This window comes from Myxocyprinus asiaticus, chromosome 4 (assembly GCF_019703515.2).
Source record: "Myxocyprinus asiaticus isolate MX2 ecotype Aquarium Trade chromosome 4, UBuf_Myxa_2, whole genome shotgun sequence".
In the NCBI taxonomy this organism is placed as follows: Eukaryota; Metazoa; Chordata; class Actinopteri; order Cypriniformes; family Catostomidae; genus Myxocyprinus; species Myxocyprinus asiaticus.
Window position 1 is genome coordinate 12,423,285 of NC_059347.1, and position 27,661 is coordinate 12,450,945.

General features: G+C 36.7%; 2 protein-coding genes across 5 annotated transcripts in view; one reads left to right on the top strand and one right to left on the bottom strand.

Moving 5' to 3' along the window:
• Positions 1 to 25,979, top strand: LOC127437013 (leukemia inhibitory factor receptor). 3 transcript variants are annotated; one of them, XM_051691613.1, is made up of 16 exons: positions 1 to 142; positions 264 to 305; positions 1,034 to 1,090; positions 2,516 to 2,627; positions 2,783 to 2,958; positions 3,206 to 3,345; positions 7,286 to 7,421; positions 11,059 to 11,156; positions 11,860 to 12,070; positions 14,273 to 14,452; positions 18,416 to 18,544; positions 20,340 to 20,486; positions 20,809 to 20,952; positions 21,156 to 21,249; positions 21,335 to 21,416; positions 22,244 to 25,979. In XM_051691613.1, the coding sequence occupies exons 1-16, from the start codon at positions 79 to 81 to the stop codon at positions 22,853 to 22,855; spliced, it is 2,424 nt and encodes an 807-aa protein (XP_051547573.1). In that variant the 5' UTR covers positions 1 to 78; the 3' UTR covers positions 22,856 to 25,979. The 3 variants fall into 3 exon arrangements, with proteins under 3 accessions (XP_051547573.1, XP_051547583.1, XP_051547594.1); XM_051691623.1 differs by having other exon boundaries at positions 7,286 to 7,397; XM_051691634.1 differs by lacking the exons at positions 1 to 142; positions 264 to 305; positions 1,034 to 1,090 and adding an exon at positions 2,266 to 2,302.
• The window catches only part of srek1 (splicing regulatory glutamine/lysine-rich protein 1), a 29,647-nt gene continuing 27,907 nt past the window's right edge, over positions 25,922 to 27,661 (bottom strand). For both annotated transcript variants that reach the window (XM_051691647.1, XM_051691653.1), the window contains one exon: positions 25,922 to 26,750. In XM_051691647.1, coding sequence (XP_051547607.1) covers positions 26,616 to 26,750 — 135 coding nt within the window. In that variant the 3' untranslated portion in view covers positions 25,922 to 26,615. The remainder of the gene's footprint in view (positions 26,751 to 27,661) is intronic.

Sequence of the window (27,661 nt, forward strand, 5' to 3'; positions counted from 1 at the left end):
AGATAAGTCTGATGTCGTAACAGTAGAGCAGTAGTTTCATGAGAAAAGGGAATACCCCTCAGTCTCTTCCAACAGTTCATGGGCACACGCTCAGAAGAGGCGACAATGCGCAAGTGTTCGGCTGCCTTTTATTCCACTTTTGGTATGTGCTTTAGCTGTCTTTTCATGCCTCAGTATTTACATAGACACATAATACGTTATGCCTTTCATTTACATTATTGCTGTGGTGTTGATTTATTTCAGTAGGTTTATTCATGTTTCAGGTTTTCTGTTTCTCTTCACATCTATTCCTAAAGAGGTAACAGGTCAGTACAATTAGTGACTATCATTGCTATGCGTGTTTTTACATACAGTGGGATTCATAAGTCTGAGACCACATTGAAAATTTGGGATGTTTCATTTAAACCTGGAAATAAACATATTTTTGGGATTTTGAAAAACGTAAACAAATTAAAGTTATGATGTAATATTACAAATATGTTTCAGATTCTGTACTGTTGGGTCACTAGTCGAATGCAAGTTTTTGTGAATGTAAATGTGTGATACTGACCACGTTAACTCCTTTGAACAAAAGGTCAGATATCTTTTCTTCCCTTCCCTTAAAGCACACAAGATGCTCTTTGGAACATTCTTAAATCATGCTGAATAACATGGGTCAACAGGTTTGATTCATGCCCGCTCTAGTGTAAGCATGCTGCCTTTAAAAAAGTCTGAAATTCATGTCATTTCAATTCAACTTTTCACTCAAATTGTTATGCCGATTTTATAATTTCTACTAAAACATTTTGTATTAAATTAGAAAAGAATGCAAAATTAAAGCACTTTCACTTGTGTTCTCAGACTTTTGGATGGCACTGTATCAGGATGTTAAACCTATTTTGGCTTTAACTGGAACCGTTATTTGTAAATGAGTGTCTGGTTAGTGTTTGTGGGATGCCATTTGACAAGTGTCAGCCTATAAACCTTCACTACAGAAAGTCATCAGGAGATTAAATAAAACCTCTGTATGCAACTTTTCATTGTAATTTTACAGGGAAGTGTGACTGCAAGAACTTGGGCTTATTCAAAAGAAATTGTAACAACACAGAAGGTAAAAAAAAACAAAAAAAAAAAAACATTTCCATAAAAGATGTGTCTGTCTATTTGTTCTGTAGTTAGAGGTATTCATAAATGTTACTTCTTATATATTATAAATACGTGTATATTCAGATCTCAAGTTACAGTGGTCCCAAAAAATATTTAGTTAGATTTGATATGAAGAATGTTTAAAGTGGGCTTACGTTGACTGATCCAGTCACTATGAAGATTTTATTTGTTTATAGAATACTTGAGATGTTATGAAATGCCAAATCTGATTATAATCACTTTAAATGGTGCCCCCTTTTCTGAAGTGGTCATTTTGAATAAGCATGGTCTTAATTTGTTTCTTAAAAACATCTTGCTGTCTCAAAAGTACTTGCATAAGTTGTCAAATTTTACCTCTTGGTCAAAGGCCCCCTCGCCACCTTTTTTAAATGAATTGAATGAAACAATTGTAATTTCTTTTCACTCAAATTATGTTGCTCCACCAATATTCAATAAAAAGATATGTTTATTTTTATTTATTTTTTTATTTTTTTATTTTGATGCACTTTGTGACCAGAAAAAAAAAAAAAAAAATGCATACACAAATTTTCCTTGAAGTTCCTTAGTTCCACCAAAAATCAAAATTCTCTCATCATTTACTCACCCTCATGCCATCTCAGATGTGAATGACTTTCTTTCTTCTGCTGAACACAAATTAAGATTTTTAGAAGAATATTTCAGCTCTGTAGGTCCATTCAATGCAAGTAAATGATGACCTGAATGATGAAAAGTAATCCATACGACTCCAGTGGTTAAATCCATGTCTTCAGAAGTGATATGATAGGTGTGGATGAGAAACGGATTAATATTTAAGTCCTTTTTTACTATAAATTCTCCTCCCTGCCCAGTAGGTGGCGATATGCATGAATAATGTGAATCGCCAAAAACAAAAGGAGAAGAATCTGAGAGTGAAAGTGGAGATTGACAGTAAAAAAGGACTTAAATATTGATCTGCTTCTCTACCATACCTATCATATGACTTCAGAAGATCTGGATTAAACCACTGGAGTCTTATGGATTACTTTTATGCTCCCTTCATGTGCTTTTGGAGCTTCAAAGTTCTTGCCACCACTCACTTGCATTGTATGGACCAACAGGGCTGACATTTTCTTCTAAAAAATCTTCTTTTGTGTTCTGCAGAAGAAAGAAAACCATACACATCTGGGATGACATGAGGGTGAGTAAATGAGAGAATTTTCATTTTGCCACTATTCCTTTAAGCGGTGCCTTTAGCCCTATTGTACCCACAATCAACCTTATTCCATTATTCTTTAGAAGTGGCTCTTGCATTTTTTTTTTTTTTTTTTTTAAAGTCTTTAAGGTTTACTGGGTTTTTTTGTTTTCTTTCAGTACTTATTTGTGAAATTTCTTTGATTATCTCATTTCTCAGGAATCCGTGATTTTACCTGCTTTATAAGGTATAAAAAGAATTATCGAAAGTACTTCTGTGATTGGAAACCTGGAAGAGACAATTTAACATCATACACACTCTACACACATCAGTGAGTGAACACTGATAATATCAATTTAAATCAGGTCACAGTCTGTCACTTAGCTTTCTTGGTATTATTATTGTTAATACTACTTGATACCAAAGTGAAGAGAATTAGAAGACTTTGAGAATTACAGTATACAATACACACTCTATTTTGTGTAGGAGGACATGCAGTTGTGTGACTGTAAATCAGAAGTTGAGAATCAATAACTCGATTGTGACCTCAGATGGATTTTCTGTGATAAATGGATACAATATGACAGCTCACGTTATTGCAACAAGTGAGGATCAGAAGAGCTGCACCTACAAAGAGTTCAGTGGTACTCCGTCACAGATGAGTATGTTTTACTCACCAAAATTATTCTTATAATTTTTTATTTTTTCCATGTTGCATGACTTTCTTTCTTCCGTGGAACTCAAAAGTAGATGTGGGGCAGAATGTAAATGACTGACAGCCTCGGTCACCACCATACACATTTTTTTCCTTGAAAGTGAATGGCTGTCAGTCCCTACTACACAGAAATCAGGAAGGATTCGATTCTACATTGGGATGTCTTATTCTGTTTTTTATTTCTGTTAATACAGCACGGTGTGGTCCTCCAAGTCCAACTTTCAAAAGAAGCTCAGGTCATCTCTTTGTTGAGGCGCACTGGGGCGATGAGAGCAGTTATGTCAAACAATTCTCTGTAAGGTTCAGAGAGTTCAGCACTACATGGTGGAACGAGGTAAATGTCATAAGCAGCACCCTGCAGTTGATTTACAGTAAGAATACGACCATTTGGCCTCCTTGCTTTATCCTTTATTCACTAAAAACAGAAAATGTTTAACTTGTTTATTAAAAATAAGAGAGCAGTGTCAGAAATTAAATATTTACCCCCTGTAAATAGACTGAAAAAAAAGTTTACCTAAAAATGTGCTTCATGTGGTAACATCTAAATTAATTGGTTTTATTCATCAAAATTATTATTTAACATCAAATTTGCAAAACAAGTTAAGCTCTATCAAAAGCATGTGTTGCATAATGTTGATTACCACAAAAAATTGTGATTCGTTGTTCCTTATCTTAAAAAGAAAATTAAAAAAAAATTGAGGTTACAGTGATACCTACAATGGAAGTGAATTGGGCCAATTTTTTTAGGGTTTAAAGGCAGAAATGTGATTTTTGCCTTTAAACCCTACATTTTTGAAGTTGAAATTAGTTTTTGTGGTTATCAACTTTATGCCACAAATGCTGCTGACTGAGCTCTTGTATTGAACCCGGAAGATTCCTTTAATGTAACAACTGGAGGTTATCACTTTTCACAGCGTAAAAATCCAATCAACGTCAAACACACTGTAATAATGCACAATATATCATAACACCATAAACACTTGGATACATTTAAAAAAATGGCAGAGCAAATAGTGGCAGATACCATTTGCACTCATAATTAAATACTTACATACAGAACAGGGGCATCACTGCAGGATGTTTATTGTGTTTATTTAGTGTCCCACAGACGCACAAACCCCTATCCCTAAACCAAACCCTAACCTTACCTTACAAATATTAACCATGGTTTCACAACAGTAAACACAGTATCACCATGGTATTCTATATTAAACCACATACAGTATTATCCATTTACCATCATAGTAACCACATATTAACCATGGTTACTATATTAACACCATATTACTGTGATAACAACATGGTTAATTGCATTGAAACTATGGCTTCCGTTAAAAAACCTCAAACTTTTCTCTCAACTCACAAACCTTCAGAGTGACCAAATTACTGTGAAGCAATTAACCTTTATATTCCTTTTTATTTATTATTATAAGCAGTATTAAAGGAAATATTAAGAGTGGAGGCAGGAAACAGGATGGGAAAAAGTTGAATTCGAACCCGGGTTCGTCCGCACGAAAAAGACACATCCATGCCATCTTTACACACTACATCCATTGCAACAAAACTGGTGGGTGCAGTTTGTTTTCAATATCTCTGATTTCACCAGACTATTGGCGTGCAAACAGGTGCACTGTGAGGCAGGTGCAAATAGTCACTCCGTTTAAATAATCCCCTTTGCACCAAGCTCTGGTTAATTTCCGAGACTGGTTCAGAGTTTACATTCAGAGTGACTTGAGAAACACTGTATTTAGGAGTGATATGGCTTGTGTTTGAAGATCTGTGGTCTTATGTATTAATATTTGCAAAGATTTCAACCTTAAAGTGCAAATGACAGAATATGAGTATGCACAAGCTGTTTCTGATTCATTAAACACCATGTACGCCAGATCCTGCACAAATTGTAATCTTTAAATCAATTGTGCACATATGCACAAGCTTTACTTCCTGCCCCTTCCCCTCCCTGAAGCGGAGTACATCATGCATTCTGCATTTTGTTTCACATTATACTATTTTTAAAAAACAGTATGCAGTATACAGCATATAATGTGCAGAAAGCAGTATGCAAATATTCAGTTTCAGTATAGTCATTCAGTTATTGTGAGTTCATTATCTGGCCACCAGTAAAACATGTGTACGCATGGTGTACTCTAGAGAGTGTGTGAGGGTGTGCACATTTTCATATTTTATAAATCCTGAGATTGTGTGGGAAATGCAGTACATGCTTTTTGATAATACTGAGCAAATGTTGCATTTATACATGAGGTTACAGGTCGTGAGCTTGTAAGCTAAAGATTGAAGATTGACACCAAGATGGGGTCATTTCTGGGCTACAACCATTACGCTTTTAAGACTCCAGCGGGACTGTTCCTGTTGTAAAAATATAATTTAATGAATCTTTAATAAAAAAGTGCTAAGCTGATTAGAATAACTTGCTGGTTTGTTGCATTTGAAGCAGTGTAGAACAATAGCATAGCCTAGAGGATTAGTGTAAATGTACAATGAAATGTATGGGCCTATACAGTATATTATACTGTATATATATATATATATATATATATATATATATATATATATATATATATATATACGTATATATATTACATTGAGTTGTGAGCTTGCAGTTTAAACTGAATGCGAGAAAAAAGTGTACACCAAAATAACGGCAAAAACAAAATGTCTTTCTGTTGCATTGCATTCGCTGGCTGCATTCGAAAACAAACATGCAGCGTGACTAAATTAGTCAGATTCACGTGACTCACAAGCCAGTTTTTTTAATGAACTGCTCCAAAGGACTTAAGAACTCATGAATGACCAATTTGAATCAGTCTGATGAATCCTTCATTGTAGGGCTGCACGATTACGACAAAAATAGTAATTGCTGATTATTTCCCTTGATACTGTAATTGCGGTTAATTTCAATTAATTCAGTTTACAGTAAAATACTTAATTTGGGTGGATCAACTGCATGCCATATATTTACAATGGCTGCACATCCAAAACAACTGTGTTCCTGAATTACTTAATTACCGTTTTATTCATCAGTTAATTAAGACTATTTGCTTTAATGGTCAACTTCACATTGGCCGTCTTAGCAGCATAAAAAACAAAGCCGTTATTCAAATTTCTAATAAATTATACACAGAAGTGAGCAACGGTTTGGTCTGTGATTGGTTACAGTGCTCAACCACTGCACAAACACGTTACATAGAAAATTCTGACACAGCATGAGTGAACCTACACAGACTGCTATAACTGACACTTCTCATGATTAGTTAATTGTGGCAGCTCAAACTGTAATCTGTTATTCATTCGATTAACTTTGCACCCCTACTTCACTGAATGAGCTCATTCAATCAGAGCATTTTCTGATTTAACATCTGACTCAACTGCAGAACCACAAGCCTTTACTTTCAGTCATATCCAGCTTTTAAACAAGTTTGTGAAACCTAAATCAGTTCTTTTTTTTAATAAATGAAAAAATATTAAAATGTTATCATTTTATGTGCATAATATACTGTATAATTTTCAGGGTTGGAAAGAGTACTGAGAAACCATACTCAAGTAAAAATACTGTTACCTCCCAAAAAATGTAGTGTGAGTAGAGTAAAAGTAGCTGTCCTAAAAACTACTCAAGTAAGAGTAAAAGAGTAGCTCATTTAAAATATCTCATGAGTAGTGAGTGTTGAGAATTGGGTTGCGAATGCAATCACCCCTTATAATAAACAATGTATTCTGCAATTTCAAAATGTAGCATACATACTGTAATTTACATTCCTTTTTATGGCTGTTTGCCAGAAAGAATGAAAAATATAGGTATTTTATAGGTGTTTGTGATTGACAACTTTTATAATACATCACTTATCTATGATAAACACTACATGAATCTGATTCCAAAAAATAAAAGGGAGACATGATTACAGAGATGGAAAGATGAAAAAGTTATTTTCAATACAATGTGCTTTTCATATCGCATTTGCTTTTTGAACACTATTGGTTAGGTTTAGGTTAAAGTTTTAGGTGAGAGAGGTAGGTTTTACTCATTAAAACCTAATATTCTAATATTCACCTTAAAAACCTTGTCTGATTTCATTTTTTCAGTCACGATATGTTCATGAGATCAGACTAAATTAATAGCTGGCCAAGACCATGAACATGCATTTTAAAATACTTGCGTTCAAAATGCTACACTAGCTCAATTGACAATAGTGATGTAAATTTACTTTTGCTTACATTAATTTGTTTATTCCTCTTATTTTGTCCCCTTTCCTCTGTAGCAAATATCTGAAAACAACAGGGAATGTGTTGTGAGTAATCTGACAGCTTCTCGTTCTTATGAGATGCAAATACGTTGCGCTCGCACCTCAGAGTGCTCACAGTGTCTTCTCGGTAAGGTCATCACTGTCCCACAGGGTGAGTTGAGGATGTGGGGTTCCAAAATGGCTAAATAAAAGTTACTGTATTATGAACTTCGGTATTTTATGGATACACTGTCAAATTTTGTACATGTATAATTTTGCTATAAAGGTGTTGTGTGTAATTTCTGTGGCATTAGTGGCACCAAATAGAATTGCAAAAATAATGAATGTTTTCAAACACTCCCTCCATATGGCATAGTTTGGACCAAGGAGGTACCTTAATAATAATACCTTCAGAGAGTGACTCTGAATTAATCTCAATGGCAGTTGCTCAGCTGGCACATGCACCCCCCGGAAGTTTGCGATTTTGAAATCCATCTCTGCTGATGGGTTCATTTATTTATGTATTAATCATTTTGCCAATCACCTGAACCGTAAATGACATCTGACTAAGCACTCTGTCTAGAGTCAAAGGAAAATGACGTCATGGCTAATTGACTGATGGCACCATAAGAACTGGGCACAATCCGAAGCCCTTCACCAGCTACTACCAAATATAAGTCAATTTCACACTTTTAAGAGCCCTCGAAAAGGTCACTGTTAAAACATCTACTGTAATAAAATGGAATATTAGCATTTTATATGTTGCTTGCAAAATAATTTATTTTGTTAGAATACTTGACTACTGAAAAAACTGAAAAATTCTTTACTGGCCCAGATGGTGCAGTTACAGCATCTAACAGGGAGGGCTGGTTAATCAGCCTAACCAACCTTGACCCCTTAATCCTCCATGGTTTGGACAAACAGGTAGTCTAGCCCTAAATTTACACCCATGGCATAACCAGTGTTGTTATATCCAGTATGGAGCCAGATTTGTGCCAAAACTAAACAAATAAGATATAGAACGTTATGCAAAGAAACACAATCCACTTTGCATAGGAAAACTCGGCTCTCAAACAAACAGAAAGCGATTTGCAAATGCAAAGGGAAATTTAAGAGAAAATTAATGGTAGTTGTCATGCATCACTGGCTTAACAATCAAATACGCAGTGTTTTAAAAATAAAAAAAAATTGTTTCACATGAACCTACATCATACTGTATTTCACAAATAAATACAATCTATTCAAGAAAATTTACAGGAATGTTGAACAAATACAAAATCCAATGTGAACAAATCCATACCACTTATGAGTCATGTGACTTTAGGCACAATTTTCTCAACCACAGTCTGAATTTTCTCCCAAATGCATCAATGCAGATTTTCTCACAAATAGGTTGTGCAAAGTCCTCTTCCAACACAGTAGCTGGCGTAATGCTGCCACAAAGGCTACCTAATATATTTTTCAGTCCGTTATGTCATTATTATTACAATGATATGAGGGAAAAACAACTTTTCCTTTCTAGTTATAACAAAGTAGGTCATGAATAATGACATTTTCTAGTATAAAATATATGTTGTGGTAAAAACGACATCTGATCTGGTAAAAAACTAGATATTTTCTAGTAATAACAAGAAAAAAACAACATAATTATGTTGTAAAAATGGCATTCTTCACTGATCTGATCTATTTATACTTAATCCTCGCTTTAAATCATAAAGCAATTTTAATAGTTTCTTTAATTTATTAATAGTTTAATAATTTATGTTTTAAATATCATCTTACATTGTACATTATTTTACATTACACAGTGCTTAGACCTGAATTCAGAAGATCAGTGAATCAACGAAGTGTCTCCACATGGAGATGTGGAGTAGTTCAATACAAAGCTGAAGCCCGTCATATTTCTGTGTGTTCCTGTTTTCAACCAAAGGTGTTGTCACTGCATAGCCCATTATAATGATTAAATCGAGTTTAATAACACAATGCATTTATCTACTTTTATTAACCCCTATGAAGCTCAGCATCAATACTTGTAAAAAAAAAAAACCTGTCCTTACCAAAGCCATCATTATTTCTTATATTAAATAAATGCTTAATAATTTAAATTAGTGTTTAAACAAGATGATGTGCAATTTCCATGTTTTCCAGCATTTTCACATTATTTTAGTCTTGATTTTCAGCACCTTTGTATAAGACAACTTTTTTTACTTAGTATTTTTTTTTTACTAGAAAATAGATAGTTTTTACTACATATGGAGTAATAATAACATCACTGAGTGAAAAAATAGTAAGTATGTTACAGCACTGTTCCATCTACTGTTTTGAAAGAGGACACTGCACAGCCCAATTGCGAGAAAATATGCATTGATGCATTTGTGAGTAAATCAAGACTTTGGTTGGTGACACTTAATTGGTATGTATTTGTACTAGTGCTGTCAGCGTTAATGCGTTAACGCATGCGATTAATTTATAATGTATAACACGTAAATTTTTTCTTAATCATGATTAAGGCATGTACCGATTTGACATTAGATTTTGACATTTTATTCAGCTCCGTGTGAGTTCTGAACACTGGGTAGAGGGCAGAACCCTTGCGATATGCCCAGCGGGGACATTACACTCGTATACACACTACAAACAATCACACAACAGTGAGTCCGTGCTGGAGAAAGGACCTCTTATAAAACAAACGCTGATGGGACTTGTGACAAAAGTTACGTTCTTCGTGTCTTTTGTAATTCAATATTTTACCACATAAGCACGTCAACTCTTACAAGCCTGCTGTGCAGCTTGTTCTCCCATGGCGGGTCTGTTGATGCTCCACTCAGATTTAACCATTTCAATTTTGTGCCCGTTGCCGGCAAGCTTCTGAAGCGTCAGCTAATGATTACCAGACAATTCGGATGAATTAGATTTCAGTACCAGCACTAAAAGCAGAACAAGATGCGCTTTTCATATGGAGTTCAACACGGCACTTGCTGCCCTGATCATGTGCATTCCATATCCAAAGTGAAAAGACAGCCTGTTGACGATAAATAGTGTGGAGGATGAGGGTTTAAGAGATTTAATATGCATTGCAAAGAATAGTATTTCTATCAATCAATCAACATCCCACTTAGACTTTGGTAAATGTTCAGTGTTACTTGAATTGATGCTATTTTTGTGCATTTCTGTCTTTGTACTGTGGAGTTTGGAAAATGTTAATAAAGCATTATTGTTACATATTGTTTTGTTCTATGGTGTTGTTCTTTCCAAAGAAGGAAATAAATGCATTTTGACAGGATAAGTATATAGAGTCAAATTTCAGCACTTTTAAAATCTGAGATTAATCGCGATTAACAATGAAAAATCATGATATCACGATTAGAAATTTTAATCTACCGACAGCTTTAATTTGTACACATTGGATTTTGTTTTTGTTCAATTATCCTGTAGAATTTTTAGAATAGATTGTATTTATTTGTGAAATATGATGTAGGTTCATATGAAACAATTTTTTTATATATATATTTGTAAAACACAGCACATTTGTTTGTGGTACACAACAGCTACCCTTCGTTTTCTCTCAAATGGACCTTAGTATTTCCAAATAGCTTTCAGTTTGTTTGAGAGTCGCGTTTTCCTTTGCAAAGTGGGTTGTTTTTTTGTTTGCTTGTCTGTTAAGTTTTGGCACAAATCTGGCTCCATAATCCGGCTGCTCAAAAAAAAATATTGCACTTCAATTTTTTGCCATTAGTGGCTGCTAGAAGTTTAAACATTAAACACTGCATATTTAATTTAACCCTGTATTTTCAAAATGCTTTCCTTAGAACTCACAGATGCACCATCTATCCGGCATGAGATTCAAGACCACCAACAATGTAATTTCATATCAGCAGGGCAGAGAAGAGTAATCGTGAAGTGGGAGGTACTGACATATGTAATTTCCCAAGGCCATATATGGGTAGTTAAGTGTCCATGTGCTTTTTTTTATGACTTTGTGTAGAGTGTATGAAAAATGCATAAGGAAAAGTGTATACTGTATCCAATGTTCTGTAACAAGTCTCCATTTCTTTGAAGTTTTTCAAAAATTTTAAATCACATTTTTGTTTCCACAAGTTCATTTTAATTGGTCCTGCGGTGTGACAAATTAATTTTTAGAGGCACAAATGGTCCATGTTGTCTTTCAGTTAATATGAGGTCATTTAATCTGCATGCATAAAATTAACAAAAGCATTAGCAAAATGCTGTTTAAAATAGTTGCTTTAGATGAGTTTGGATGAGTTTTAGATGAGTTTTGTCACACCGCACAGCATGTGAACTACCTCTTTTCAGCTCATACTTAAATAAAAAATACTAAATAAATGTGTACACAATTCCTATTGGAATTATCAATTTGAACCAATCCTTAAGGATATAATGGGATCAAATAAGAGTCCTCCTAAACTCAAATACACCACACAAAATACACTTTATCTAACATGATCTTATTTGATTCTTTTTGGATTCTTAGTTGACCCCATTAGGATACGTTATGAATGGTTCCAAATTGTAATAGAAATTCCAATAGAAATCTAGTTCAGAATTCTTAAGGATATTTTAGAAACTAGAGCAATTCTTTTTTCCTCCAGTATGCAAACAGTGATGCTGTGAATGACTATAATGTGACCGTTTGGAAAGTGTCCGGGGAACGCAGCAATCAGGAAAATTACACCACCAAAAATCTATCGCTCACACTGGTGCTGTCTTACTCTGCCTACAACATCAGTGTCAAGGCCCTCAATACTGCTGGATCGTCCCCTATCGCCAGTACAGCCATCGAGCACATGGATGTTTGGAGGGGTATGTTTCTTTCTTACCTAGTTGCCAACTACCTGCAGGCTCAGAAGTACTGTGGTTAATCATGTACAGTTATGCCAGATGCTTAATCATACAGTATACACTACATGACCAAAAGTATATGGACAAATGAACACGACCCCCATAAGTACTTGTTGAATGTTTATATTTAAAACCATGGCCATTGATAGGGAGTTGGTCCTCCCTAACTTCTGAAAAGGCTTTCCACTAGATGTTTGGGGATTTGCTTCTATTCAGACACAAGAGCATCAATGAGGTCAGGCAATAATGATGGATGATGGGGTCTGATTCACAGACGCCATTCCAATTCATTCCAAATATGTTCAGTGGGATTCAGGTCTGGGCTTTGTGTAGGCCAGTCAAATTCTTCCACACCAGACTCAGTAAAGGGCCCTCCCTAATCTTGGAAGCATACAGTTCTCTAGAATAATTATAATTTATAATTATATTTCATTTATCACACATTTGCACATATACAGTGAAATTCTTTTTTTTCACATATCCCAGCTAAGCTGGGGTCAGAGTGCAGGGTCAGCCATGATACGGCACCCCTGGAGCAGATAGGGTCAAGGGCCCAACAGTGGCATCTTGGCAGTGCTGGGGCTTGAACCCCCGATCTTCTGATCAGTAACCCAGAGCCTTAACCGCTGAGCCACCACTGCCCCTGTTTTCGCATATCCCAGCCAAGCTGGGGTCAGAGCGCAGGGTCTGAATGTCACTCTAATGCCAAGTGTACACTACACAACTTGCCACTGGTGCTCTGCTACTCACAGTCTTGTTTTTCGTTATGCTGGTACGCACAATACAGGACTGTAATGTCTCAACCACAAAACCATTCGAATTCAGCAGAATGCTGAGTTATTTTAGTGCAGTACCTGTAACTGAGCTTCTAGTGTGCATGCTGCTCATTTTTGTGTCCCTATTGTGCATGTTCATGCATTCGCTTTTTTTATACTGTCCGTTCGTATGCCATGGGCGTAGCCTAGAAATTACTTATGGGTGGGCCTCAGTAAAAATGGATGGGCCAAGTTTTTGCCCAATTTGTATTTTTACCACATTTTTCTTAAGAACAGACAAGCTGTGCATTCAAACAGTTCTTTCACACTTTCAGAAATCAGAATTTAGAATTTTTTTTAAAGTATTTTATAAATATATACTTGAAGTCAAAGAGTAATCTCTAATATTCTGATTGGGCCTAGGTCTAGTTGGGTGGGCTGGCCTACCCTTGGCTATGCCACTGTCGTCCACTTATTTCCCTTTAAATCCACACGTTACCGGCGAAAAACTGGCAGTTATGGCCCAAAATGCATCTTTAAATTAAGATAACCAAATTCATTCACAAACTCACACAGGTTATTCTTGATAACGTGAACAAACATGAAAGAATGGCTCACACCCATTTTGCACTTACTGGCACCATTTGCAAAGGGAAACAATTATAAAAAATTTTTTTTAAAAAAATAAAAAAACAGGGATTAGGGAGATGTGGGTGATGTTGTATTTTATTTTCTAATAATTTTTGTCTCCTGTTATCCAAAACCCTGCTCTCCTTTTCAACAAACATGAAATGTCTCATGCCCGTTTTTATGCTTATTTGTGCTAAGGGGGAGAAAAACAAAAAACAGCTGAAAATAATAAAGACAGTGGGTAGGGAGATGTGGGTGAAATTTTATTTTACTTTCTAATTGTTTTTTTTCTTCTGCTTCCTATACCTATCTTTCCTCTTGCACTCTGTCTGTATTTCATTGGTTTTGGCTCATAACGGTCTCTTACTCAACGGTGCTCACACCTGACAACAAGACGTCTAGATTTCAAGCTGTTTCCAAAACTATCGTTGCATCTAGGACAAGTCTCAGCATGTCACAGGAGTGCGCACACAATAAGACCGTTCGTCGTGAGATCTTAAACTTCTCGTCGCAGACCAGTCGCCAACTCAAAACATCAAAGGAGATGAGCTTGAGTCGTGTAGTGTCCACTAGGCATAAGGAGTAGCCTTAAGATTAGTCTTCACTGGAATTAAGGGGCCTTACCAAATCCCAAAATGAATCCTCATACTGTTGGCCATTAGGTGTGCATGAACTTTAAATCTGTAGCCCTTTGGAATTCGGTAATGTTCTAGTGATTTCACAGGAAAAAATTTGCTACGTTACCACTGAAAATACTGGATATTATTTGTTTTTTTAGAGTGGTTTGGGTCGTTCAATGTCAGTATAAACAGCAACAGCAGTTTCAACCTGTCCTGGAGCAGCTCCATCTCCAGTGTGTGTTACTCTGTGGAGTGGTGGGCCAAAGGACAGAGACCAGCATTCCGATCATTCTATGTGAAGGAGACACATAGAGAAATAACGAAGATATCCGAGAGTGGTACTGTTCCATTTTATTCTCTCAAAAATACATTTTTGATTTAATACTACTGTATATTATGCTTTGCTATTAATATAATACACATAAAATGTCCATAGGTATTTTAGCTTTAATGGAGATAAGGCTGATATACAGTTTTATTTATTCACAGCATTAAAGGAATAGTTCACCCAAAAATGTTCTCTTTTAATTTAAAAATCAAAATGTATTTTCTTTTTTGATATTAACATTTTATTGATTCAAAAAACAGTATTGAAGAAACAGAACATACACACACAGAATCAAATTATATGTCCCTCCCCTTGAACAATCCCTCCTCCCCCTCTTCCCACACACTACAAACATCCAGTTGTCCAACACAAAATGAAACTATACACACATACAAATACAAATAAAAAAATTAATTAAAAAAAAGCCTTCTATATGACATTCCTTCAAATGCCGCTACCTGTCCATCTCTGTGTGCCACTCTTGAAACGAGGGCGCTCCAGCCGACTTCCATCTAAGAATGATCTGTCTGCTGATCATAACACTGGCTAGGACCCAATTTTTTATGTATTTATGCCCTATATTAATGACCACTCAATCTCCTAAAAGACAGAGTCTGGGGAAAAATGAAATTTGAGTGCCCAATACATCACACATAAAACTCGGAACCCTCAACCAAAATTCTTGGAACTTAACACACCACCAAAAAACATGGGTTGTGTCCCCATCTTCTGATTGGCATCGCCAGCAGGTGGGTGTGTCTTTAAGACCAAGACTATACAATCTAGAGGGGGTCCAATAGAATCGATGTAAAATCTTAAATTGCATAAGGTGCACCCTTGCATCTCTAGATGTAGACTTGACGTTATTTAGAATCTTAGCCCATGCTCCCTCTTCCAATACCAAGTTTAAATCTTTCTCCCATAATCTCTTGAGAGAAGTTGAAGCTCCGTCCCCCAGAGTCTAAATGAGTCTTGGATGGTAACTCTTACACTCACTTGGATCTTTGTCCTTTTTAAGAATCAGACTTATCCAGGCTTGTGTCATGGTTGGCGGAAGCTTTCCATTCTTTAATGATTCCGTATAAACTTCTAGCAAAGTGGAGCCAATTCTGTAGCATAAGATCTAAAGAATTCAGTGGCAAAGCCATCTGGCCCCAGAGCCTTGCCTGTAGGGAAGGCCTTAATTACCTCACCAAGCTCTTCCAAGTTTATCTCAGAATCAAGAGAATTTTTTTGCTCAGTCGTCAGTTTAGGGAGTTCTAAAGGTTCTAATAAAGTTACTAACATCTTCATTTGTAGATGAAGACATGGAACTAAAGAGATCAAGATATAATTTTTTTAAAGCATTATTAATATCAATGGCTGAGGTAAATATTTCACCACCAGCAGATTTCAGTGAGGGAATGGTAGAAAAAGACTCTCTCTGTTTTATATATCTAGCCAAAAGCTTCCCTGCTTTGTCCCCCGACTCAAAATATGAGTCTTGCCCTGAATAGCCAAAACTCCACCTTCCACGAAACAATGGTATTATATCTGTATTTCAATCGGGTCAATTCTCTGAGGCCATTAGATGACATTCGGCGCTTCAGCTCTGCCTCGGCACTTTTAATATTCCCTTCCAATTCCACGAGTTCTTGTGCTTTGGATTTTTGGTGAATGATAGACATTGATTTCAGCCTTTAGCATTTGTAGGATTTTGCAAAAGGGATACATTAAAGCGGCAAGTATATGATTTATTTTTCTCCTTATATGGCAACACCTCTAAACACACCAAGGCATGATCTGAGACTAAAATGTTTCCAATTGAGCAATCAACAACAGTTGAAATGAGGGACTTAGATATAAAAAAAATAAAAAAAATCTATTCTAGAGTGATGAAAAAATGTATAGTCCTTACCAGATGGGTTCAAAAGTCTCCAAATATCTATAAGACCAAGCTTTTTACACAGATTATAAAGACCACATTTCAACATTAGTGCAACCCTCAAAACCGGACCATCCCCCAGAACCAAACAAACAGAAAAAGGAAAAACATGCGCATTAAACCCGCGCACGACAGTGCCAACTGGCGTCCATCCCTCCAAACTCAAAGAGCTCCCAGGACAAACTTGCTATCGGATTGCTCAAGTCCGGTGTTTCTATACAAATTTTGTTAGACAGAATTACACAGCAAAAGATAATCAATAAAACAAACTCCAGCCAATAGGCGGAATAAACACAAAGAGCATGTAGATTCATCCATAAAACTGTCCTGAAGGTGTGTTACTCTACAAAATAAACTCCAGCTCATAGGCAGAACCAGCACAAAAAAAGTGCTCAGTTTCTTCAAACAGGCAAGCAAATGTTCAGTGAGCCGGTCCACTCGGCTGCAACATGAGTGCAAGCAAATGACTTACTCCAATGACTTTGCAAGAAATACTCCACAAAACAAACTCCAGCCGCTAGGCAGGACCAGCACAAAAAAAGCGTGCAAATTCCCCAAACAGTCAAGCGAATGTTTAGTGAGCCAGTCCACTCAGCTACAACGTGAGTACAACAAGAGGACTTACTCATTCCATGGACTTTATGAAAGACATCGCTTGCTGTGGGCATGCGAATGATTTACGGCCATCCTTAGCATCCATTCGCAATTTGGCCGGGAATATCAGTGCAAAAGTGAACTTCCGTTGATGTAAAATTTTCTTGCATTCCTTGAATCGATCACGTTTCTCTCTTGTCGAATTTGCAAAGTCTGGGAACAAGAAATGCTGTGGTTCTTCCAAGAAAGCCTTCCTTTACTCCTTACCTCTCGTAACACAAGATCTTTATCAGATGATCTCAGAAATTTGGCCAAAATTGATCAGGGCCTGTCTCCCTCCACGAATCGCTGAGCAGGAACCCTGTGAGCTTGCTCGATTTCCAGCTTATGGCCTGCTATGTCAAGCAGATTCGGAAAGAGCCCATCCAGGAGCCCATCACCATACCCTGTCCCTCTTCTCCCTCCGGGACTCCAACGATACGGACATTATTCCGCTGGCTACGTTTTTCCATGTCCTCCAACTTCTCTCAGATACACTCCAAATCCACCTTGGTTGCTAGCGGATTAGCAGATAATTCCCTCTCCGATGACTCCAGGTAATTGATCCGTATCTCAACATCCCCCACTTTTGTAACCACATAAGTAAATTTTGCCTCCACGGCAGTGATCGATCGACTTATCACAGCAAGATCCTCCAAGTCAGCAATGACCTTCGTCAGCAATGCCGATATGTTCAGCATCTCTCGCCACATTTCCTGCACCTCTCCAACCAAACTGACTACCAGGCCTGCGGCCTGCTCGAGGGCGTCAGCTTGAGCACATAAGTGTTTTTATTGTCTCCAGAGCCCGAGGATTTTGAATTCTTTGACATATTGTCCTCCTATAACAGTTATGGAACAGAGTGTATCGAATCCCACCGGTTTATGTCATAAAAAGTATTAAAACTAGCAAAGTGCGCAGAGCTCAACATTCACACGTCCGATCCTCGCATGGCGTCACGTGACTCCAAAATGTATTTTCTTGTCATTTACTCACCCTTGTGTCATTACGGCCCAACATTGGTTTCTTCCTTTCATAAAATGCAAAAAAGAGATGTTAGACAGAATGTCCAAGCTGCTCTTTTCCATACAACGAAAGTGGATGGTGATTTACAGTATATTGCCAAGCTCCTAAAAGGATAAAAGAACCATAAAAGTAGTCCATATGACCTGAGTGCTATATTCCAAGTCTTTTTTTATTCAAATTATATCTTTGTCTGAGGAGCAGAATAATAATTGAAGCTGTTTTCACTGATAATCCTCCCCTTCTCCGCAGCTCTCAAATCTTGGGTGAGAAAACAATCTTTCAGGGTGAACTGTTCCTTTAAAAATTTCAGCAATGATTTGCTAAGGTGTGCAGCAAAAAAAATAAATAAATAAATAAAAAAAATAAACTTTTTTTTTTCTGTGAATGCAGTTTTTCAGCCCTATATAAGATACTACTTCTTCCTGCATACCAGACCAGACACAGATACCTGCAACATGAAGAATATGAACAACAGTGAGAAGACCTGCAGCACAGCTCAAGCTTACCTTATTGAAGGAAGTGAGTGCAAATATACATTAAGTTGACTACATGCTGATTAGACCAATTTAGGGAGCTCTACGCTAGTCCAGGCTGGTTGGCAAGGAATTCGTTTTCTTGTCGCTAGAAATTAACACTCTGCAGGGCAGAGAGAGTTTTTATATAAACTGCAGCAATGCTGGATGACCAAGCAACATTGTTTGTTATACTAGTCATAAAGACAGCATCTAAAAACTGTATGTATAGTATGTACTGTATGCAGGTGAATGGCTATGCTGTTCTTTTAACAGGGTTATGTCACTGTAATGCTTGTCTTTTGCCATGGGATTTAAATGCATGAATGTTTTGCACTGAATGCATGTTTGGAATAATACAGTTTTTTTGGAATAGATATATTTGTAGTGTGAAAGAGTCAAAGTGAACTCTGAGTGGGTAAGTGTTAAGGGGCACATGAACTCTGGCAGATTAATGTACTGTACTACAGTGTATAAACTAAAAATAAAGGTAACATGCAAAAAATGCACAGCCTTAAAATAGGTGAATTATGAGTACTCATAAGTTACAGTGTTAATCACAAATGCAAAACAATGTTGTTTTAGTGCCACGTTAAAATGAAACAAAATAAAAACATTTAGTGAATAAAGTTGATCATTGCACGAATAAAGTTGTAATATTTGAAAATAACTTTATAATAGGTCTTTTACGAGAATACAGTCATAAACTTTCGAGAATAAAGTTGTAACGTTATGAGATTGTCAGGTTAAGGAACTGAACCAATGTGCAAACAAAACTATAAAACAAAGAGGAAAAGAAAGACTCAAAAAGGTCCAAAACAGGAAAAGAAAAAAAATTGTTGTGTACAATGTGTTATGTCAGATTTTGCTGCGAGAAGACATATACTGTGTTCCAAATGCCATAAACGATGCCCCAGTGATGAGCTTTTGTAGCCCTAACGGTACAATTCTTGCACATATTTTATGACAGAGGGCAGCCAAGGCAGTGCAAACCACTTTTACCATACAGACATTGGTTTTAACAACCCAAAGAGATGTGCTAAGGTGATGTAATACACACTGGTTGTGAGCCACCACAACGCGATAATGTATTGAATATCTCATGTGAATACGGGACACTTGAGCATTTTGAGCTCTTCAATACGGGACGTGGGTCCCCTTCAAGTGTTTCTCCATCTGACCCTTTGAGCATTTTCCCACTTCAATACGGGACACAAAGCCTTCAATATGGGACCCGTATGCATATCCGTATTTCGGTGCCTGTTATAATACGGGGAAAGAGGCGTTTTAATTTCGGCCAAAATATGGGACGTCCTGACTAAACGGGACAGCTGTCAACTCTAGCAGCAACAAACATTGCATGTGACGAATGTGTTCAGATGTGGATACTGCCCTCATGAAACCCATAATCAATGGTAAAACATCCATTGCTAAACTCTCACGCATGGTGAACATACGCAAGTTTGCATCATTACTATGTGGACGTGCTATAGAACAGAACAGAAAATAATTAGATCTGGCCACATATAACTTGTATGTCTTTGTAGACAACTTTGTAGTCTAAAAAAGTCGGATTTAATTGTCATTGCTGATTTTCTCTGCAGTGTGAACAAATCATTAGATTTGTATTTTAGCATGGCGCTAAAATGCTGTTGTAGATTTGCAATAAACGTTAAGCCTGTAGGTAATTAAATGGATGCAGATCTTGATTTTTTTAACTGATCTGGTCTTAAATCTATGTAGTTGTAGCAGTAGTTGACAGAGAAGAATATAGATAACAGACTACCTATTTGTCCTTTCAGATCCTATCATTGCTCCTGGTAATGTGAGCATTTTTAATATTACCCAGCATTCCTCAGTAATCACGTGGTGCCCTGTGTCTGAGGAGGATCTGCGTGGATTCTTACAAGGCTACATTATCTACTACACAGAAAACAACACTGAAACATGTAAGTAAATTCAACCTAATATAATACATATCATATAATAACCATAACTTGGTTTGATAGCCAAGTTCATTCGTTAAAATAATTATATTTCATTTTTGGGAAAATAATGCAATCACTATACATTTGGTGAAATTGAAAACCTGTTAATAATGATAATTACAAAAAGGTTTTTTATTTTGTACAGTAGGTTTTGTAAATGTGTTATGAATGTGTTTTTATGTTTCTAAATATGACAACTGCAGTCATGGGAATCTGAACAACACCCTTTCTAACTCAATATTTTTATCTTACTGTGTCATTGTACAATATTCAATTTTGACAGCCATCATAGTGGATCCAAGTCTGAACAGCTATGAGTTGCTGAACCTTAAAAGCAACAGTGCATACCAAATTCAGCTATCGGCATTTACAGCGGCTGGGGAAGGCGAGCGCAGCGATCCCAAACCCTTTGTTACAAACCCACCGGGTAAACACATCATTTTGCAAGACGACAGTATGTCTCAGTGGTGCTATTTAAAGTCAGCTGGTTATTTGTCTTAAAACTGTTGATGATAAGCAGTAAATGACATACTGTAAGTGTGTGAGAATGCATGTCTATGTGTTTGTTTTCTCATTACTTGGACTTAAGTAGTCTCATATTTATTAACAGCGTTTGCCTCATTCCTACAGCATCCACAGCTTTAAACAGCATTATAGCCGCAGTCATCGTGGCAATAGTCATCCTTTTGCTGGCTGTTCATTTCAGCTGTCGACTTCTGCACAGGTTAAGATCTTAAAGAATGGCAGTATTTAACCAATATACCTGCATGTTTTGACACTTAATGGATATTATGTATTCTTTTTTACAGAGCTAAGAAGCTGTTTTGGCCAAGTATACCAAACCCTGGGAAAAGTAATGCTGTTCAGAAAATCGACATTGGCCATGAACTGGTAAGCATGAGACAGGAAAAAAATTAGGAAATTATACTTTTTGGTTTATCATGGTAATGGAAAAGGAGTTTTCCATTTCCCAAAAATCCTTATAATGTGGCAGTATCCCGATACCATGATGGTATCAGATGGTAATACAATGGTACTTAAGGATTACCAAACTTACAAACATTTATCGAAATTACCATGGAAACTGTCATGTTTTTTTTTGTTTTTTTTTTTTAGACTTGATACCATTGTACTACCATGATTTTATTATTATTATTATTATTATTATTATTATTATTACTTAGTACCATGGTACTACTACCATTGTTTATTTATTTACTGGACTTGGTACCATGCTACTATCATATTTTTACCATGGTATTGCTATGTTTTGTTTTTGTTTTGTTTTTTAGGACTTGATACCATAGTACTCATATCTTTTTTTGGATGTGGTATCATGGTACTAACATCTCATGTAACAACTCTGATTGTTTATTCTTGCTGCATGCTAAGAATGAGTTTTGAAATGTTTTTTTGGACTTGGTGCCAAGGTACTGTTATATTTTTTGGACTTGGTACCATGGTATTACCATATTTATTTATTTATTTATTGGTACCATGGTACTATTGTGTGTTTTAGTTTTTTTGGGACCATGGTACTACTATATTTTTGGACTTGGACTTCAATAAGTCTCCAATAAGCATTGAAAAATGTACCACAAAAAAAGTGGTAGATTCCTTGTAACAACTCAAATTTTTATTTTTGCTGCATGCTGAAATTGAGTTTTGAAAAGAGGCCCAAATGAATGAACGGACTCAACTTTATCTTTTCTCTGCAGGATATTCTGGAGCCTCTGAACAGACAGAGGTTAGAAGAGAGCGAGGGATGTGATTCCAGTACAGTGTGTGTCATTGAGAGCAAGAAAGATGTGTCTCCTCTCAGCTGCCCTCCAACATCCCCGCCTGGTGTGAAGCCCTCCCTCCTGATCCTCAGTGAAGATGAGGCTAAAACACCCATCCTGGTGGAGACCACAACCCCAGACACCCCAACACTTGCCCCAAACAAAGAGTCTGTTTCCACAGAGACCTTTTCAATGGACCTGAATGAGAAAGACTCTACTTTAAGAGCTTTTACTGACAATGACATCACAAGTCCAGAGAGCAAAGACCCTGGAGATACCATCTCCAACATCATAGGAACAAACTCTGCCCCCGCAGCTTCTGGGAAGCCTGCTGTGGTTTTCATGAGTGATTACACCACTATGGAGTTATTCCAGCAGGTTGCTATGGCTGGTATTAAGGGTCCATTTGCCCAAACAAGGAGCTCGGGATTTGTTTCTGGACATCCAGGGCAGGACTATGTACGCCAGTCCTGTTTTGAAGGAAATAATAACCCATCAGGAGCATGTAACGGTACAGACATCTTGCGCACAAATATTGCTGTGCTCTGAGCGTACTTCTTAAAAGTGTATCAGTACTATACAGTAGAAAGTGTACACTAAGGACTGCTGACTTTTACATCTGCCTGACAGTGTCACATTCAGAAGATTTCAAGGATTGTTTCATGTAAAACAAAAATGTTAAAAAAAAGTTCAGCTCTGTAGACAGCATCTATGGCATGTTGTTAATTACCACAATCATTTTGGCTTGTCCATCATTTTGTAAAACAAATTGTGTTCACTGTAGTAAACTTTCAATGGAAGTCAACTTTATACAAACTTTATACCTATATGGTTAAATCCCAGAGATATGTGGCTCTTGTGTGGCTCCATGCGGAAATTGTTTCAGTGGTCAAAAACCAAATGTGGGTCACAAAGCCAGATTTTCTTGTCCGACAAAACAAATATCTGAAGTACAAATTATGTTGAAACTAGAAATATACCTTTATTTCAATATCAAGAGTCAAAAATACACTGTTATTAAGTATAAGCGACACGTGGCAAATCTTCAAAACTCTGTAATGCATCTTTACCCAACCGTGTTTGTACTATTTTCATATTATTCTTTTTCTGCCGTAAAAGTGTGTGGGTGTTAGAGATCTTAAATCGTATAGATAAACTCAACTTGGTGGCAGATGCTTAAGACTAAAACATAATTACAAGCTCAAAAGTTTGTGTAGACATGAACTGTGCTTGTTTTTACAAAATAATTTCCTGTGGTAATCGATAGCATGCCAAAGATGTCAATGAAGTTTAACTGGTTTTGTACCTTAAAATACATGACAGTGGAAAGTATTATTACACTTATTACAGGGACAATCCTCCTGGACAAGAGCTACTTTAGATGCCTTGTTCAAAGGCACAATGGTGATGGCTCATGGCTCATTCTTTACTGCTTACTGGCCGTGAGCTGTAGCCACTACACCACACCACCCAAACACAATGGAACAAGCCACTTGCATTAGCTGGGAAAAGACCCCGGTTTCCCACAGGTCACACAAGAACTCTACCAGTGAACCACCAATGCGCACTACAAGAGACCCAAACCCAAACATCAATTACACAGTCCCTGATGTTCCTTAATCATTCTGCAACATGTGTCTACTTCTGTATTTTCTAAGTAAATATATTTTTACAATATATAATTTTCTACATGCAAGTTTGGACACTCAAGCCACACTTCAAAATGTATGAATGGCGTTGCATTAGTTAAATATCAAACCAAGTGGAATGTTTTTAAAGAAAAAATATCACAAAATGAATTTTTTTTTTTTTTTTTTGATGTAAATGCTTAAACAAGATATTTAGTGTTCAAACTGAAGACAAAAAGTATCTGGACACTTTCTGGTTGTCAGACATGTGGATTTGAGGTGTACTGACTTCTTACCTCCACTAAAGTGCATTACATTACTGCATTCAAAAATGAAAATTATCTCATTATTTACTCATCCTCATGCCATCCTAGATGTGTAAGTCTTATTTATTTCTGTAGAACACAAGTGAAGATTTTTAGAAGAATATTTCAGCTTTGTAGGTCCATACAATACAAGTGAATGGGTATAAAAATGTGTATGCTCCAAAAATCACATTGCCTTTATGTGCATAAAAGTAATCCATATGACTCCAGTGGTTAAATCCACACCTTTATAAGTCATATGATAGGTGTGGGTGAGAAACAGATCAATATTTAAGTCAATTTTTGCTAGAAATTCATCTCCCTGCCCAGTAGGGGGCGATATGCAAGAAGAATGTGAATCACCAAAAACACAAGAAGAAGAATGTGAAAGTTTAAGTGGAGACTGACTGAGCATGGAGGATAATTTATAGAAAAAATTGACTTAAATATTGATCTGTTTCTCACCCACACCTATCAAAACGCTTCTGAAGACATTGATATAACCACTGGAGTCTTATTGATTACTTTTATGCTGACTTTTGTGATTTTTGGAGCTTCAAAATGTTGGCACCCATTCACTTGCATTTTGAGAACCAAAAGAAATCCTTCTGAGATATTCTTCTAAAAATCTTCATTTGTGTTCTGCAGAAGAAAGAAAGTCATACACATCTGGGATGGCATGAGGGTGAATAAATGAGATATTTTTGATTTCTGGGTGAACTATCCCTTTGCCTTAAGTGTTCAAATACTTTTGAGGGCCCCTGTATTTATTGTATGCCATATTTTACAGTTTTAAAGACCATTAACTCTGATATTGATAGACTTGAGGAGACTGCCTTTTAAAAGAGGGACAATTGTCTTATTGATGCACCTTGGGGTTCATTTAACATTTAGAAAAACACATGCCACAGTATCGAATATCTCAGAAGTATATCCTCTTTAATGTAAATGTATGTTAGACAAAATCTGTTTTATACACATATACTGTATATCTAAACAGATGCACAATCACACCGCTCACTAATCAATATACTGTAGTTACTTCCATCTTATTCATATTAGTTCCTGCTGCTAACAAGTATATACTTATATATACCCACTCACTAAAGAATAACAAAATAATAATATTCAGAAGCATAAAGCTTTAAATTGTCATTATTGTGAATGAGACAGCAGTAACCGTTAACAACTTTACTACCCTCACCAAGGCTTCTTAATTAAAAAAAAAAAATAAAAATAAAAATAAAATTTAAACATTAGAATATATGCCACAAAACAATACTTGTCTGAAAATATCACTGTAGGTCTCTGTTTTCTCAGGTTCAAGCAAAATACTGCTTAAAAAATAAAGATAAAAATATGCATTTTACACAAGCTTTGCTATGTTGTTTAGGTTACGCACTAGATAAATATTCATTTTAGACTGAACAATCATTTGTTTTTAAATGTTCAGCCACACAACCTCTGCCGAGGCACTTTAAACATGCACTGTGCTTCTACACAGCTCTCCAGGAGTGTTATTCTACACATATTTTACTAATAATTTTTTTTTTTTTCTTTAGTGAATAGAAATGGCAGAAGTTACTTGACAGGTACAATGGGTGAATCTCATGAAAACTGTCAAGAAATGTCATCAAAAAAAGTATAAAGAAATACAAATGTTCAGGACCACTACACTCGTTTATAAAAAAAAAAAAAAAAATTATATTCAAATTTTAAAGCAAATTTGTAAAGTAAAAATCGTAGTGTTTGATGAACTGTTTTAGAATACCAAAAAACCCGGACAAGATGATCATCAACTGTATTCCAGTGATGAGAATGAGATTTCTTGCATTACGTTAAAGAGAATTTGGAGGGTAAATTACCATAAATTACCATTAAAAATAATGTACAAATCCATATACTAGGGTCAAATAAAACCCAGACATTTAAGAGATTTGCCCAAGTATAGTAATAATGGCTGTTTTAGTAAGATGGATAAAAAGAGAGACATGGAGCACACAAAAACAGCATAAAATAATATCTTTTCACACGAGCGTAAACACGTTACGTGCAAAAGAAAACAATTTAAAAAGTGACCCCATTACAATCATCTCAACTGTTCAATATCCTGCAGCTTTCATCACAAAAAAGATCTTTCCAAAACTTTACATTATCATCCATATGAATATCATAGGACAGGCAGCATATTTACAGCGGTAGAAGATGTTTTCTAAGAGTTCTCAGAATCATACAATCACACACCGATGGACTCAAGAGAAAACACTTTAAAAGCAGTGTCAGCTGTTACAGTATGATACAGTATGATACAGTTTGTGCTCTCCAGACACAACCGTTACACATCACACTTCTAGGTTTGGCATGTACACATGTTGATCACTCAGCAGCCGAGAGTTCATCCTCCTCGGCGTACATGCTCCTGTAGCTGCCGTTGTGATGAACTTGGGGAGATTGGTCATCACTATCGGCAGATCCAGACCCCTCCATGTCACTGTCATACACATGGTCCACCTGCAAGGTCAAAACACAACTCAGTAAATGGCATTTCTCATGACCCACGTAAACTTTCCCCAATGCACTTGACTCTATGGAGTGAAGCATCGATAACAGCATTATGATTTCATCGTTGACCCTGTTTGCAGCTGACCGGACAACTCACGTGACATACGTATGTCTGCCTTTGCAATGACAGGTTCAACTTTGGCACCTGAAGTCTGTAATTTTCACGAATGATTTTGCCTCAGTAAGTTTCTTTTACACCTTATCCCAACCAGATGTGATGCGATGCGATTCCAGTGACAAGCAACAGCAATACGTTCACACTGAACATGATAAGGCTGCGGGATGCGGCGCAATCACAGTTGTTTAAAACATATTTGATAGGGGACCCGGGTAGCTCAGCAAGTAAAGACGCTGACTACCACACCTGGAGTCGCAAGTTCGAATCCAGGGCGTACTGAGTGACTCCAGTCAGGCTTCCTAAGCAACCAATTGGCCTGGTTGCTAGGGTGGGTAGAGTCACGTTGGGTTAACCTCCTCGTGGTCGCTATAACGTGGTTCTCGCTCTCGGTGGGGCACGTGGTGAGTTGTGTGTGGATGCCGCGGAGAATAGCGTGGGCCTCCACACACACTACATCTCCACGGTAATACGCCCATCAAGCCACGTGATAAGATGAATGGATTGACGGTCTCAGACGCGGAGGCAACTGAGATTTGTCACCCGGTCACTACGCCACCACAAGGACCTAGATAGAGCGCATTGGGAATTGGGCATGCCAAATTGGGGAGAAAAAAAAACATTTTATATTTAATGCACTGTTAAGAAGAGCTGCATTTTTATTCTGTTACCTGATGAAATGAGTCATAAGCATTACATGTGTCTTTGTTACTGATGACCGATACAGTATCAGCCATCAGATTTA